The sequence below is a fragment of the Carettochelys insculpta genome, chromosome 6 (genome assembly GCF_033958435.1).
Source record: "Carettochelys insculpta isolate YL-2023 chromosome 6, ASM3395843v1, whole genome shotgun sequence".
NCBI lineage: Eukaryota > Metazoa > Chordata > Testudines > Carettochelyidae > Carettochelys > Carettochelys insculpta.
The window spans coordinates 122,175,139-122,192,233 of NC_134142.1; the positions used below are offsets into that span (position 1 = coordinate 122,175,139).

At 54.6% G+C, this 17,095-nt stretch overlaps 1 protein-coding gene across 1 annotated transcript in view; it reads left to right on the top strand.

The window, feature by feature from the left end:
* The window catches only part of LOC142015176 (uncharacterized), a 49,997-nt gene extending 45,477 nt beyond the window's left edge, over nt 1-4,520 (top strand). The window contains exons 12-13 of the mRNA XM_074998593.1: nt 85-201; nt 1,299-4,520. Coding sequence (XP_074854694.1) covers nt 85-201; nt 1,299-2,914 — 1,733 coding nt within the window. The 3' untranslated portion in view covers nt 2,915-4,520. The remainder of the gene's footprint in view (nt 1-84; nt 202-1,298) is intronic.
* The last annotated feature ends 12,575 nt before the right edge of the window (nt 4,521-17,095 follow it).

Below are 17,095 nucleotides of genomic sequence, written 5' to 3' on the forward strand. Positions count from 1 at the left end.
CTGTTGTGCTGGGTGGCCCAAACACATAAATGAGTCCCTGCTCCCAAAACTTAATGATGAAACTCATTCTGTCCCCTTGAACAGGCTATTCGGGTTCCACACCGGATTTAATCTGCCGGATCGAGCTGGGGGAGGCAGAGCTCTGGATCCGCAATGCTGAGAGTTGTAGGGAAAACTCCAGCCTTGTGATCCCCTCCTCCGGTGAGTGATGCTAATCCAGTTTCCTCTGTTTCCACCCAGCTGCTAGCGGAGGGCCCTGTAACGTAGCAGGCAAAGGCAGCGTGAGAGTCACTGGCTGGGAACAGCTGGGAGACCAATTTGTGTTGGGAATTAGGGGCCAGTGTTGATGTGGGAGAGGAATGAACCATTGTCATCCCAGCGTGGTATGGCCCTGGCAGTGAGCTGGTCTAACCTGTGTCGGTTTGAGTTACACCACCACCAGAATTCACATTGTGTAGCTTCAACCTAGAGTGTGAATCTGTCCTCAGCTGCTTTCTGCTGCTCAGTCTCCACCCACGTGAGGGGATTGTAGTCCCTGAGATGAGCTCGTCTGAAACTGGTATAGTTAAAACTGGGGAACAGGCCTTATGATAAAGATCAGGTAAAAGTCCCATGCAGCGCCATATAAACAAACTCCTCTGACTGAAATAAAAAGCAAATTGCTTTGAAAACAACAAAACAAAACGGGGCCCTGCTGTGCCAGGTGCTTTGTGTTTCCTGGGCAGGCTACGATTTAAGCACAAAACAAGACCCAAGAGGTACAGGGAGCACGTGGTAGTAGGCGCTAGCACTGCAGGGACACCATAGGGTAGAACTTCCCGGATTTGGTCTGCAGATTAGTCATGGCCTTTGCATTCTAGGGTATCTGAGTCACAGGTCATTAAATGTGCTGGGGCGGCTCTGTGATTTGTTTTAATAAAACCAGCCCTGCTCACTGGCTGCCCAAAGAGGCTCCCTGTGACCCTAATCCCAGCCCGGCGTGGAGAAGTCGGGGCAGGCTGGAGAAGATCTGGGTGGTGATGCCACTCTGTGAAGTTTGGCCTTCTTCCCCCGACCATCATGAGCAGGGGCTGGGACATCGCTGAGAGTCTCTGTAACCCCCAGGCCAGATCTTAGGACAAGAGGGAGGCCTTGGGTCCAGGCCTGAGGGACAGGAGCCGCCATTGCAGGGTGAGATGCACCCCAAAACCAGTCATTGAGAAATGGGGAAATCGCTCCATTTGTCATATTTTTCTATCCTTGACTCACCTGCAGCCCTACCCGTGAGCTAACGCTGTGGTGGCCTCTGCTCTCTCCAGCAGGGCCCAGGGCTCCGCGAGGAACGAGGACACAGTCTGCATGTGGGGAGAGCGGGGCAGGAAAGCAGGATCCTGCATCCCACAGGGACAGCCAGGCACAGGGCAGAGCCCTTCCCCAGGATGGACTCAGCCAGACACCAGGCCTGGCCCCATACCAGACTGTTCCCATGGGACAGCATCCCCATTGCTGCATCGACTGGGACAAGACGTTCAGTGACGCCTCCGCACTGACCAAGCACCTGCATGTGCATATCAGAGAGCAGCCCTTCCAGTGCGCCGAGTGCGGCAAGGGCTTTGCAGAAAAGTCCCACCTGAAAGAACATCAGTACACACACACCGGGGACTGGCCGTACCACTGTGCCGACTGCGACAAGGGCTTTGCATACATCTCAACCCTGAGAATACACCAGCGCGCACACACCGGGGAGCGGCCGTACTGCTGTGCCGACTGCGGCAAGGGCTTCGCATGCAGCTCGCACCTGAAAAGACACCAGAGCACACACACTGGGAAGCGGCCGTACTGCTGCGCCGACTGCGGCAGGAGCTTTGCAACGAATTCAGACTTGAAAAGACACCAGCGCACACATCCTGGGCAGCGGCCATACCCCTGTGCTGACTGTGGCAAAGGTTTTACAAACACCTCAGGCTTAAGGACACACCATCTTGTTCACCCGGGGGAGCAGCTGTACTGCTTTGCTGACAGTGACTTGGGCTTTACGCGGAGCCCAAACCCAGGAAAACACCAGCGCGCACACGCTGGGGAGTATCCATACCGCTGCGCCGACTGCGGCAGGAGCTTTACGCGAAGCTTAAACCTGAGACGACACCAGCGCACGCACACCGGAGAGCAGCTGTACCACTGTGCCGAGTGTGGCAAGGGCTTTGCAGGGAGCTCAAACCTGAGAAAACACCAGCGCATGCACACCGGGGAGAGACCGTACCGGTGCGCCGATTGCGGCAAGGGCTTTACACGGCACCCAAACCTGAGAAAACACCAGCGGACACACACTGGGGAGCGGCCGTACCGCTGCGCCTACTGTAGCAAGAGTTTTTCGAGGAGTTCACACCTGAAAAAACACCAGCGCACGCACACCGGAGAGCGGCCGTACCGCTGTGCTGAGTGTGGCAAGGGCTTTACGCAGGGGTCACATCTGAGAACACACCAGCGTTTGCACACTGGGGAGCGGCCGTATCACTGTGCTGAATGTGGCAAGGTGTTTACACAGAGGTCAAACCTGAGAACGCACCAGCATTCCCACACTGGGGAGCGGCTGTACCGCTGTGCTGAATGTGGCAAGGGCTTTACACAGAGGTCAAACCTGAGAACGCACCAGCATTCCCACACTGGGGAGCGGCCGTACCGCTGTGCTGAATGTGGCAAGGACTTTACACAGAGGTCAACCCTGATAAGACACCAGCGCACACACACTGGGGAGCGGCCGTACCGCTGTGCCCACTGTAGCAAAGCCTTTTCTCAATTAGCCAGCCTCAGTCGGCACCAGGTCACTCATACCAAGGCCTCTCAGCCACCACCAGCGCCTGAGGGGCTTTCTGCAGCCCAGGGACCGGGCACAGCACCGGCAGATGCGGATGAGGGAGGGATCCTGGCCCCATGACCATGAGGCAGGGAGAAGGGTGGCCCAGCAGTGGGAAGAAGAGCAATCAGGCAGGAGGACTTTCAGAGCAGACGGTCACAGACTCAAGAGTTGCTCCTGCTGTCTGTTCTGAACAGAGGTGTCTGAAGAAGGACCGTGTAACTCACGTGTAACCCAGGTCTGTCTCACTGGGTGTGTGTGTGCTTCAAAAGCTGATGGCTTCAGACTGCTGGTGGAAAAGCCACCATGAAGTGTCACTTGTTAAAGTGACCATCATGAATGTCCTAGAGTCCTAACCAGTGGAGCTGACAGCCTCTGTGGGCTCCTTGGCAAGTGGAGGGGGGCTCTCCATGCTCCCAGAAGGGGCGAGACCAAGGGCAGCTGGCCCTTGGTGCAACAAGGAGAGCAGAATATTCCCCGCTCCTAGACCCTACCTGCTGCTTAGTGTGTACACCCCTGGTGATCTGGCACCAATTTATGGGGCCCGGGGCTCTGGCCGCTGCTACAGTGGCAGTTGGACCCCTGAGCCCTTTTGAATTGCCAGGCCCTGGGGCAGTTACCCCCTGTGTGCCCCCCTGTTCCCCTCCCCCACCGTGCCCATTGGCAAGCCTGGGCCTACATGACCATAAGGCCCAACAAACAGTGTGACCAGCCAGTGCTCGGATAGGTTCACCCTTGCTCCTGCAGGAATTCTCCACTTCCAAACCGTGTGAGTAAATATTTTAATCTGCGGCATCAAGTAACACCATAAACAGCGCCACATTCACTATTTTGGTAATTTGCTTGAAAATGTGTGTCATCGAATCCGTGACTAAGAACGGTCATCAACCTTTCCCAGGCGCAGTGCCAAAATGTGACTTTTTGACCTCTATGTATGGTCTGAGTGCAGGTGATGCTCTTTAAAGTCTGTAAGAGTTCTGCTTGCACCAGCTTCACCCATAAATAGAAAAAGATGCAGAGCTTTACCATTTCCATCTTTAAATCTCCATCTGGCTGGGAGTTTTAAACGTCTAATGATGTCCAGGACTTTAATACAGGTAGAGCAGCTCTTGTCCTGAATTCTCCGGTGGTCCGGTAGGAAGACGGATGTTGTAGAATCAGGGAGTTCTAGTGTGACGTGACTGGATTTTTAAATAATTGTGCTGGTTTTCACAGTGAAGGTGCAGTCACTGCCCGTTCACACTGAACAAAGGAACAGCCCCGTCAGACTCCACACCATGTCAGGAATTCGGCCGAGGCACCTCATCTGGGAGTTTGTCAATGGCAGAAATCCTTAAAAAGGGAAGGACAGATGACCTGATAAGGTGATCTGCTATTGAGTATGTGTGCAGGGGCAGGAAACTTCCCTCCACATGGCAAGTCTATACAGAGGATGTTGGCAGGGGCCATTTCGTCCTTAGCTTCCATCTTGTGAGCAGTTTGCAAGAACATCTCTGCTATGAACTAAGCCTCAATGGACCAGGGGCTGTCCTACAAAGGATGTATTCCCAGAGACTTTTAAATAGCCGCCTACCACCCGCTGTAGCCCACATCAGAAGCTTAGGCTGATGTATGAAATTTAACCACTTTAAACAAGTTTTCTCTTTCACACACTATTTTTCTTTTTAATAAACCTTTTTAGTTTAGGTTCTAACGGAGTGGCCTAGTGTGGGCTGTTTTGGGTGAGATGTAAGGATGGATTGACCTGGGAATGTGGCTGGTCCCTTTGGGGACTGGAAGAATAGGTGTGGATTTGCTGAGACTGGTTTTCATCACCTCTTACCTGTATTGGGAGGGATATGGGGGGGGACCACCAGGGATGGTAGAGCACTTGTGGGATTTGCTTGAGTAACTTCTGGCTGGCCAGAGAGGTGGCAGAGGTGCTCTTTGTAACTGTTTTGGTTTGCCTTATGCGAGGAAACCCCGGTCTGTAAGTGGCCCAGGATTGGCTCTCTCAACCGTGCCGCAGAAACCTGTATATTACACCTTGCCACAGAGGTTGCTGGGGGGCAGTGGGCTCAGGGGGTCTGGCAGGCGGGAGCTGAGCCGCCGGCAGCCCTGGGAAAGCAGCTTACGGAGCTCGGGGTGCAGAGCCACCATAGAACCGAGAGGGGAGCCCTGGTGGCTGGGGCACAGAGCTGCTGCTGGCCTGGGGAAGGGATGGGGCCGAGCTAGCTCTGTGTGCCGCAGAGAATTGGCTCACGTGCTGGGGTTTGCTGACCCCTGGTCTATAACAATAGATTTGACAGCGAAAGATTTGGGTCTCGATGGACCTTGGGTGTAACTCAGCGATTGTACAAACTCGATGATCATACTGGTAAATCATAACGGTGCCCTGGATAACATGGCGGGTCTAGCAAGGGACAGTGTGATTGTATAATACTGGTGTGCCCATCTCTGCTTTGTGTCCTACCCCCACCTCACTGGCTTCTGCCCCCTGCATCCTGCCATTGCTGCCCTAGTCTTTATCTCCGCCACTGCTGCCCGCAAAATCCTATTTCATTAGCCTGTCTCCTGACCCTTCTCTCCACCCCTAGATCCCGAGCCCCACACCATGGGCCCCCTTTTCTAGCATCCTGCCCCATCTGCCCACCGAGTTTTAACTGCCTCCCCCCACATCCAGGTACAATCCTAGTGCAATTTGCACCTGCACCCACTCTCCCCTCATGTCCTGACCTCCATCCCCACCCTGTGCCCAGATTACAACCCCCCCTGCACTACAGCCCCCTCTGGACTTCATGCCCCAGCCTCGCCTCTCTGGCTTGCTGCAGCTCCATCAGCACCCTAGGGTGGCCTCGAACAGCAGAGGGGTTTGCTCAGGATGGGGGGAGGGGCAGATGGTGTCCCAGGCAATGAGTTGCAGCACCTGCTGTTCTTGGGGACAGATCCCCACTGCAGGGCTGGGCAGGGCTGCCGGCTCCCTGGGTGAGGGGCCCAGCGGGGTCCTTCCAGGGAAGCCTGTCACGGCGGAGGACGCGGCTCTCTGCGCTGCTGGCACCCACGTGTAGCCGCAGTGTTCACCCCCTGGGCCCCAGACTTCTCCGTCCTACACCCGCTGGGGCTGTGCCCCCCCCACCCCACGGCACAGAGCCGGGGCCGGGCCAGGCCCTGCGGGCGGCCAGGAACAGCAGTGGCTGGGGCTGAGCCAGCCATGGACAAGGGCAGCGGCTTGTCTCGAGCAGCCTCCGGCCACTCCCGGTCCCCAGCGAGGAGCCGCGGCGGGCAGCGGGGGCGGGGCTGGAAGGTCCCCGCACTGGGGCCGCCCCCACGGCTGGAGCTGGCAGCGCAGGCGCGGGGCGGGAGGCGCTGCCCGGAGATGGCTGCAGCGGGGCCGGCGCAGGTTGGGGCTGCGGGGCCGGGGCTGGGAGCGGCAGCCGGAGCGGTGGGCCTGGGAGCCGCCCTAGAGCCGGGCGGGCTGGCAGCGTGGGGGGCCCGGCCAGGTGGAGGAGCCCGGAGGCTGCGAGACGGAGGGGGAGCGCGGGGACCCCAGTCCTGGGGCTGCGTGGTGGGGGGACTCCGGCCGGGAGGGGGAGCAGGAGACGGGTCCCCGCCCCACAGCCCCGCGGGGGGCCCGGGGCGGCTCCTGCCCCTAAGCAGCGGGGCCGGAACGAGGTTCGCTCTGTGTTTTTCCACCCGTGGGTGGAATGCATTTTGTTCCGTGCACCGAGGCACGTGGGGTGCGCACCACTTTCAGGTACACGCGCTGCCTGGCACCCGACTCTCCTGGACACCCGCCCGTGTACTCAGCCTCTAGGGCACACTGCCCCCAAGGCCCAGGGGGAGCGAATTACTGCAGTGTGGGGCAGAGGCTCCCTGGGCCCCCCTGAAGGGCTGGGGGGGCGTCCCTGGGTGTCCCACCCTGCACAGCTCATCCCCCCCGCTGAGCCCCGGGCAGGCTGGAGCCACCGGCGCTGAGCGTGACTTGTGCCCGCAGCTGGAGGCGGCGTTCAAGGCCGTGGCTCTGTATTTCAGCCAGGAGGAGTGGGAGCTCCTGTCCCCGCCGGAGCAGCAGCTGTACCGGGACCAGATGCTGAGCAATTATCGGGCCCTCCTGTCCCTGGGTAAGGCCCATTCCCCCTGTACTGCCTGCAGGGAAACGTCCGGCTGCCTCCAGCCTCAGCTGCCACGTGCCACCGAGTATGGGCGAATGTCAGGAGAGCCCTGTGTGGATACAGATTTCTGTCTGCAGTTGCAGCCACATCTGCACAATAATGAGCTGCGAATAGCCCCATGTGCAGTTACTTGCCTATGTCTGCAAATCTGTGGGGCTCTTACCTGTCAGCCCCCTTCTGGCTGGGTCCTTGTTAAAGAAGAAATCAGGGTTTCAGAGCCAGAGGCTAATCTTAGAGCAACTTCTTTACTTGTATTATGTGCCTTAGTCCTGGCACAGAGGTGGTTGCAAACAGCACGGGGCCAAAGAAGGTAAAGAGAAAAACTTTCCTGTAACAGCTTCCCACGTCCCCAGAAAGAGTGAATGTCATATATTTAAGAGCCTTACACTTGAGCACAACAAGAAGTCCTGTGGCACTTTATAGACTAACAGATATTTTGGAGCATGAGCTTTCGTGGGCAAAGATGAAAGCTTATGCTCCGAAATATCTGTTAGTCTATAAGGTGCCACAGGACTTCTTGTTCTCGAAGATACAGACTAACACGGCTCCCTCTCTGATCTGACACTTGGGCAGTGCTTGCACCCGAAACGAAAGAGCTGATAGGTCTGTGTAATGGTGACACCTGGTGACTCCCACTTCCATTGCACACTGAGAGGGATCTTAGACTACTTCCGAGTAGGAAGTGAAGATGCCGGGTGGGAAGAGAGCTCTGTGGCAGGTTTATCTCATTATGCTCCTGCCTGGGATCTTTGCTCTCACCTCTGAAGCAGCATCTGAGATTGGCGCCTTGTCATGCCATGTGACAAAACTCATTCTGTCCCCTCAAACAGGCTATTCGGGTTCCACACTGGACTTAATCTGCCGGATTGAGCTGGGGGAAGCAGAGCTCTGGGTCCGCAGTGCTGAGAGTTGTAGGGAAAGCTCCAGCCCTGCGACCCCCTTCTCCGGTGAGTGATGCTAATCCAATCTCATCTCCTTTATGCAGCTGCTAGCGGAGGGCTCCTTAATGTAGCAGGCAAAGGCAGCGTGAGATTCGCTGGCTGGGACGAGACGCGAGATCGATTTAGATTGTGAATCGGGGCCGGTGTTGGGCTGGGAGGGGAATGAACCATTGTGTTGAGTCAGCATGGTACAACCCTAGCAGTAAGCTGATCTAAGCCTGGTAAATTTGAGTTACACGACCAGTGTAATTCACATTGTGTAGCCTCAAGCTGTAGTGTGGTACTGTTGTGTCCTCTGCTGCTTTCTAGTGGCCTATATGCCCCCACATGAGGGGACTGTAGTCCCTCAGCTAAGCTGGTTTGAAACCGAGATAGTTAAAACTGGCAAACACTGGGCAACGGGCCCTATGGTAAAACCGGGTGAAAGTGACAATCCAGCACCATAGAAATAAACCTCTGATTGAAATACAGTAACCCCTCGATTTACCAGACGAACGGGGGGAAGGGGTGTCCTTTAATGCCGAAAGTTCATTAAATCCGAATCTGCAGGACTGGAGGCACCTTGCAAGGTGCCCTACGGAGCGCTCCGTCTGAGATGTGGGAGGAGCGCAGCAGGCTCGGGAAAGAGAGCTCAGCTGTGGGACCTTTGCGCTGTTCACAGAGCAGAGCCTTGGGGCTCACCTGCCACAAGCTGCTCATCAGCCGCCATGGCTGGGCACTCCCCCCGGGAACTAAGTTTCCCTGGAGTGGGCGTGCCTCTGCCCAGGGCTCTGGCTGGCAGGGCTCCCATCAGCTGTCTGGTCCAGGCACCCACCCTGCTGCAAGAAAGCTGAGTGGTGGCTCCAGAGTCCCAGTGGCCCCAACAGCAACAACTGTAATGAGTCCTTGGTGTTTATTTGCGGGGGTGGGGCTGATCGGCGACATTCATTATTTCCAAAGTCCTTTAAATCGGGGTCTGTTCAATTCAGGGTTTACTGTACAAAGAAAGTTGGTTTGAAAACAAGAGCAGGGCCCTGCTGTGCCAGGCGCTGTATGTTTCCTGGGCAGGCTGCGATTTAAGCATAAAGCAAAGCCCAAGAAGTGCAGGGTGCACGTGGGAGCAGGCGATATATTGCAGGGACATCAAAGGGTAGAACCTCCCAGAGTCAGGCTGCGGATTAGTCACAGCCTTTTGTTTTCCAAGGTGTCAGAGCCGTTCCAGTCCATTTAGTAAAAGTCGCAGGTCTCTTAATGCGCTGGCGCGGCTCTGTGGTTTTAATACACCCAGCCCTGCTCACTGGCTGCCCAAAGAGGCTCCCCACAGCCCTGTGACCCTAAGCCCAGCCCAGTGCGGAGAAGTCAGGGCAGGCCGGAGAAGATCTGGGTGGTGATTCCGCTCCCTGGAGGTTGGCCTTCTTCCCCCACCGTCATGACCAAGCGCTGGGACAAAGCTGAGCATCTCTGTAACCCCCAGGCCAGGTCTCAGGGCCAGAGGGAGGCCCTTGGTCCAGGCCTGAGGGACAGGAGCTGCCATTGCAGGGCGAGGTGCAAACCAAAACGAGTCATGGAGAAACGGGGAAATCGCTCCATTTGTGACATTTTTTCATCCTTGACTCACCTGCAGCCCTACCCGTGAGCTAACGCTGTGGTGGCCTCTGCTCTCTCCAGCAGGGCCCAGGGTCCCGGGAGGAACAAGCACACAGTCTGCATGTGGGGAGAGCGGGGCAGGAAAGCAGGATCCTGCATCCCACAGGGGGAGCCAGGCACAGAGCAGAGCCCTTCCCCAGGATGGACTCAGCCAGACACCAGGCCTGGCCACACACCAGAGACTTCCCATGGCCTGGCTTCCCCACCACTTCATCGACTGTGGCAAGATGTTCAGTGAAGCCTCTGCACTGACTGAGCACCTGCACGTGCATATCAGGGAGCAGCCCTTCCAGTGCGCTGAGTGCGGCAAGGGCTTTGCACAGAGCTCGAAGCTGAAAAGACACCAACACACCCACAGCAGAGAGCAGCCATAGCGCTGCGCTGACTGCGGCCAGGGCTTTGCACAAATGTCACACCTGAGAGAACACCAGCACATGCACTCGGGGGACTGGCCGTACTGCTGTGCTGGCTGCGGTAAGGGTTTTACACACATCTCAGGCCTGAGAACACACCAGCGCCTCCACACCGGGGAGCGGCTGTACCGCTGTGCCGACTGTGGCAAGGGCTTTTCTCAATTAGCCAGCCTCACCTGGCACAGGGTCACTCATGCAAAGGCCTCTCTGCCAGGGTCTGAGGGGCTTCCCGCAGCCCAGGGACCTGGCCCGGCACCAGCAGATGCAGATCGAGGAGGGATCCTGGCCCCATGACCATGGGGCAGGGCGAGGACTTTAGAAATTTAGATACGTTAAAAAAGCTAATGGCGTTTCTCATGTGGGACGTGCTCAGGCACGGTTGAGATTTTGTCAGGAAGTGAATTATTATTGGAAAATCCTGGGCTGAGTTGGAACTGCACAAAATTAACAAAAGGAGGTGTTTCTTCACACAGCACGCAGCCAGCGTGGGGAACTCCTTGCCTGGAGATGTTGTGGAGACCAGGACTTTAACAAGCGTCAGAAAAGAGCTAGGTAAACTCATGTAGGATTGGCCCATCAGTTGCGAATATCCGGGATGGCTCCGAACGGTGTCCCAGGCTTTTGTTTGTCAGAAGCTGAAAATGGGTGAAAGGAGGTGGCTTATTCAATGCTTCCCCGTTCTGTTTGCTTCTTCTGGGACACCTGCCACTGCCACTGTCAGAAGGCAGGATACTGGGTTAGATCGTCTTGGGTCTGACCCTGTATGGCTGGTCTTAGCTTAACAATTAATTACACTTGAACAGATGTTAAATTTGATAGAAGATGAGACCCGGCCTGCTCTGTCATTCTAAAAGCCTGGTTCTGTTTTATGTGCTGCTGAAATTGCAGATGAATTTGTGCAGAGCTGACGCCATGAAAGAAAGTGAGGCTTGGGAAGGAGTAATTATTCCCTAATTATAGACATATACATAAATACTCTCTAAACTAAAATAAGAGAAGGATTTAATCGGGGGACTTCTCTTAGAAAAGCTCCTAGGAGCCCAGAGCTGTGAAACTCATATGCTGGGGGAATATAGGGCCATGTTGTTTGTGTGGTACATTTGGATGCTCAAACCAGAGTGTCCAAATGTAACAGCAATGAAGGGTCCTGTGGCACCTTATAGACTAACAGAAAAGTTTTGAGCATGAGCTTTCGTGACTGTGCTCACGAAAGCTCATGCTCAAAACTTTTCTGTTAGTCTATAAGGTGCCACAGGACCCTTCGTTGCTGTTACAGATCCAGACTAACACGGCTACCCCTCCGATACTTGACACAAATGTAACAGATGGACCAGCAAACGCAGGGACTCCAAACTTACAGGCCAACCGGCTGCAGCCTCGTGTGCAAACGCTCTCACCGGTGCCTCTGAAGCAGTCGACCGTAAACACTCAAAGCTCAATAGGGGAACCAAGACACAGAATTTGGCAGCAGTGCAGCAGTTAATGGACTCCGAGCGACACCGCAGCAGATCTTACTTTGATTATGGCATGTCTCGTCCAGGAGGACGATTATTTGCCGGGTGGACGTGTAACTGCCATGGCTCTCTGAGCATGATGGAAGAGTGCTGTTGGCTAATCTCCACCGGCCCCAGAAGCCATTTGATGGCACCGCCAGGGTGGGAGCAAAAAGTGCAATTCGTTCTGTGCTTTGAATGGGGAATGGGTGCAGAGTTCTGGGCAGCCGGGGGACAGAAGAGGCTAGTCCAGAGCCCACGTCTGCTGGGGCAGTGATTTGCCTGTGGAGGGTTTTGCCAAACATTGGACTCCTGGGGTGGGGGGGATTCTATTTGACCTGCATTTTTCTGTGCCTGCTGGGAAGGAAAATGAGGAAAAAAAATTCAGGTGGGGGCATGAGCCTCTTCCTGAGCAGTGCAGCCATTCCAGTGTCCAGGGATGAGGAGCAGCCTTGGAGATGGGGTGACCAGGCATGTGTGTCTGGGAGATTGGGGTGGGGCGCACAGCTGGGCATTTTTGTTTACAAGCAGCAGAGAGAAACTCCCTCTCTCCCCTTGCTACTGCAGCTCACGTGGCTTTTTAATAATGCAGGCAATGGACCACAGGCACACACATAGCAGCCTCTGCCTTTCTCATAGAGCTGGAAGGGCCCTTGGGAGGTCATTTGACTGCAGTCCCCTGTTCTCATGGCAGGACCAAGCACCATCCCTAACAACATTTTTTTAATCTTTTTGCCCCAGACCTCTAAACAGCCTCCTCAAGGATTGAGCTCACAACCCTGGGCTTAGGCAGCCCATGTTCAGACCACTGAGCTATCCCTCTTGACAGCCCTGCCTGCCTTAATGGATTCGTTTTCTGTGGCACCAGCAGCCTGATTGTGATCTGGTTTGGTCAAACTCAGCAAACAGATATTTCTAAGCCATCAGTCCGCACTGCAGGGTTCCTTCTGTTGATTTTAAGGGCTCCTAAGGTAACTTTTGTACTTTTGTTTTTCATAAAAGCTCGTGACCTAATAAACAACAAAAAGTCTTGTGGCACCTTATAGACTAACAGATATTTTGGAGCATCAGCTTTCGTGGGCGAAGACCTGCTTTGTCTGATGAAGCGGGTCCTTGCCCACAAAAGCTGATGCTCCAAAATATCTGTTCGTTTATAAGGTGCCACAGAACTTGTTTTTGAAAATATCAACTAACTCAGCTACCTCTCTGACCTAATAAATGTTAGTCTCTGAGATGGCCCAGGATGGCTTGTTAGTTGTGAAGCTACAGACTAACACAACCGCCCCCCGAAACTTTCTAAACAACTGTTCTCGCTGCTCTGGTATCTCATCTGATACCTGGTATCTGATCTCAGTGCTGACCTCCTCAGAGACTGTCACTACGGGTATGAGTGTCGTTCTCAGAAGAGTGTTTTCCCTGCAGAACCTACTCCACACTCCGTTTTTTCATCAGGCTGTTTTCCTTCTCAAGAGAATGTACATTCTTATCCTGAAGAAACCTACATCAGCCCGTCTAACGTCCTGTAACCTTGCAGTGTTGGCAATAAGTAGCTGCAGCTTCTGGTCATTTAGTGCTGTCTTTTCCATGTCGTCTGTCTTAGCTGGACACCGAGTCCTACTGGTCCAACTCTCAAGACTAAACAGTCAAGTTGTTTTTTGTTTATTTTGTCTGGTACTGAATTTGTAGGCTGCCTTTTTTTTTAAACAGTCTCACATACCCAGTGAAGCAGGCAGCCTGTGGAAGGGCAGAATCATAGTGGCTGGGGGTTGCCCAGTTTTAGGTGAGCCACATCTGACCATTGAAGTACAGTGACTTCTCCCGTCGATGGGCCCCCCCTGAACAGCTGAAATGTGTTCACAGTGGTTAGGTCCATCAATGGCCAGTTTTGGCAGGGGGTGGCACTGTTCGCCTCTGTTTGCCAAAAGATGGAATAGGGGTGGGTCTGTTGATGATTAGCTGATCTGTTCTCTCCCTCTGGGGCACCTGGCATTGGCTACTGTGGGAAGAGAGGAAAGTGGGCTAGACGACCCTTTGGTCTGACCCAGAGTGGCCGTGCTGATGCTCTTATGACTCTGTGCTGTTCAGCTAAGAGCTAAACCTGCTGTTTCCTTCTAGTTCCCCACCCCCTGCTCCCAAGGGGTAGGAGCTTGTGCTGGGGAACTTTTCTGTGGAGTTGTTCTGCTTAGCTGGGGTACGGTCATTGCTGGGATCCAAGCATCATAGTCCCCGCACTGATTCTCAGCAAAGGAGAAGACAGTCTTCTCCACGGCAGCCACAAGGTGTCACTGCTTCCTGGCCATAAAGAAGGCTCCCGCTGCAGGCTAAACTGGTGGTGAGTTCTACCATTAAGGTTGCCAGATGCTGCCCCATTAAACCCAGCCTTGAGCTGCTCACAGCTAGGGCCCTTAGCCCCTTCACGGGCCATTCTGGTTAATCTCATGGCCATAGGGTTTTGAAAAAAGTAAAGATCAGGATTGGAACACCAGCACCAGCAGCCGTGCAGACGGCAAGATGGCCTGGCAAGGCACCGGCACCAGCGTGCTCTGGAAGGTGAGGGCCGGGGTGGCCAGCCAGGAGAGATCCAGGCGCCCAGCTGACTAGCAGAGTGTGATGGGGTTCTGGGGTCCCCCAAGCTCTGCACCCTGTCCGCAGGCAGGAGAGTCTCTCACTCAGCAGGAAAACAGCGGGTTTATTAGCCGACAGGACACAGCATCGTACAGAGGAGTCAGTACAGCAGGCAGAGACAGCCAGTCCAACCCACGTTGAGGACAGGAGGCCCCGAGGGGCCCCCAGAGCTGGGGCCTTGCCCCCTCCTTTGTCTCTCTCTCCCTCAGCCCAGACTAACTGCTTCCCAACTCCCACTTCCAATTCAAACCCCTCAGGCTCCACCTCCTCCTTTGTCTGCAGTACAAAGGTGTTACCTGGTCGTCAGGGTTACCCTCAGCAGGAGCCTCACACCCTCTGTGAGCCCCCCCCCCCCCCCCACACACACAGGTATCCCCCACTCCATCACGTCTCTCCCCCCTTCCAGACCGAACTGAGCGGGGGTCACTCAGCCAGTGACTTGGGGAAGTTCGGGGCCCTCCCCTCATGATCGGGCATCGGCTGTACCCTCAGCGCTCCCCTCGATGTGCACCACCTCCATGTCATAATCCTGCTGGGGGAGGCTCCAACTCAGGAGCTTGGTATTGGCCCTTTTCATGTGATGCAGCCGGACAAGTCCCTTTAGTTCCCTCAGGTTGGTCGGTCTCCCTGCCTCTGTCTCTGGTCCATCAGCCACGTTCTCCAGTAGGGCAGGCAGAGCCCATACAGATGCTGCAGCACCTACAGATCAAATAGTTCTTTTCTGGTCTGGGCCCTGCCCTGTCTGACCACCAGCCCATACAGCTGCTCCGGCACATGTTTGGAATTCAGTTACAGTCCAGTAAAAGAAGGTACAAATGCTTTCCACCCTTGGCATTTAGCCAGACCACCAAAATGGTTGTGTGCCTCAGTTTCCCCTTCCATGCCACACAATAGGTTTGGAATGTTCCTCCTCATGTGAGAGGTTGCAAGACTAGTTACAGGGAACAATGGTGACATTTCAGAGTTACAGACTCCTTCAACATACAATTCATGCTTCTACATCAATGTCATCATGTCAAATGGCTCTTTCCAAACATTCAGTACATGGTACAATTCTACAGCTTTTGGTAGCAGCACCCCTTCGTTACAGCAGTCAGTGTGAGTAACAGAACAAACCCATTGCAACTGTACATTTACGTTGCTCTTTGGTAGACCACAACCTTTGTGCAACATCCTTGAGAATCTGGTATTTTGGGGATAAATGGCTGAGGCCTTTCTTAGCACCATCAAGTTCTAATCTTCTCCCTTGCCCCCTGGGGTGGAAATTTGATCTCTCTGGCTGTGCCCTCCCTTCTAACAAGAGCTGGGCCATTGATGATCTCAGGGAGACGGCCCCCTCCCTGCCAGTCTGGAAATTTGCAAACCAAACTGCTTTCTGAGAGTTGTTTTGTGAGTCCCAGCCACAGAATCCACATGAAGGAATCCCTGTTTATCCCTTACTGGCCCACCAGGCCCAAAGCTCCTTTGTCCTTCCACCTCCAACTACTGCCTCCCCATGGAATCAGAAGTCGAATCCAGTATGAGAATATAAGTGTTTCCACCATCTGGAGATGGGGAATTGCTGGCGCTCTCCTGCATCCTACAGAGACTGACTGTGCAGCTGTTTTACTTGGTTCTCACAGGGCTGCTCACATTCCCCGATAGTTTTCACTTTACTTGCACCAACTTCCAATTCCTGAGAAACTTTTACACTGCCTGCTTTGGACCCTTCCAGAGCACAGCCAGTGGTTTCACACTCAGGCAGGTCCTGGCCATCAGGAGCTGAAACAAACTTCTCTCCAGGCAAAGGGCTGCTCTGGCTCTTACAGACAAGCACTTTTCCTGTTCACTCTCCTTCACCTCACTCCCATTTTCTGCAGTCCCCACAGACTGCTCAGGAAAAGTTTCAGGGAAATTCTCTTCCTCAAGAGCTCACCCAAACAATAACTCACCCCTGTCTGGCTCCACAGGGGCACTGCTCCCTTGAGCCACAACCAGCTCCTGGGTTTCACCTACACCCAGGATCACTTCTGGCCCATCAGGCAGATTCCCACGTAATCCCCCTCCAGGCAGACAGCCAGTACCACCGGACAGAAGGTCAGGGTCCCTTTCCTCCCTTCTGCTACCGGCTCCTTTATCTTCATCAGTCAGCGTAACTCCATTGCCCGTCTGTTCTTGTGTCCTGGCGAGAGAATGACTCTGGTAGGACAGAGCCCTCTCACCCCCTCCCAGTAACACCTCAGCATCAGGCAAAGAACAAGTACCAGAATTGTCTGGTCTCTGGGATTCCCTGATGATCCTAACTGGATTAGACCAAGTTAAAGCATCATCCCCCCTGAGAGACACAGAGGCAGGCCCACTTCCCATCTGGGCTTCAGCTGCCCTCAGATCCAGCTCTGGGATCTTGGCTCCATCTCGAGCCCCCACAGGCTCAGGCAAAGGATTCACTTCCCCAGAAGCAGAAGCACTTTTCTTGCACCAAGGACCAGTGTCCTTAGCAGGGTTACCACTGCCCATCCCAGAGCCATTCCCTCTGCTCCAGCCCCCATGGTTGGGTTTAGGCGCACCTGGAATGCTCTTTCCTGGTGGTTCCTTCTCCAGCCACCCCAGGCTGGGGAATTTTCCTCAGACAATGGGCTAGTTTCCTCACTGGCACCTTTTCCAAATGTAGGCTCTGCTCTCTCCCCAGGCTGCTGCTGCTGTTCAACACAGACAGACAATGGGAGACACTCTCTCCTTTGTCCCAGCCCCCAGGCTGGTCTCCACACACACACAGAAGGTGGAGCAGCTTCTCTCACAGACAACTTGCCATTCCCAGTGGATCAGCTGCTTTCCTGCACAGACACACAGGCACCTTCCTCGGCCCAGGCCTGGAAAACTCTTTGCAGGTCTGTCTTGGCCACTAGTAGATGATGGGTTGGAATCGCTCCTTCCCTCCTTGAGCTGTGGCAGGCCACTCGGTTCAGAACTCCATGCAGTCCAGGGTTCCCTGCCCTGACCCGGGCTCACCTCTGCAGGATTTTCCTTAACCCTC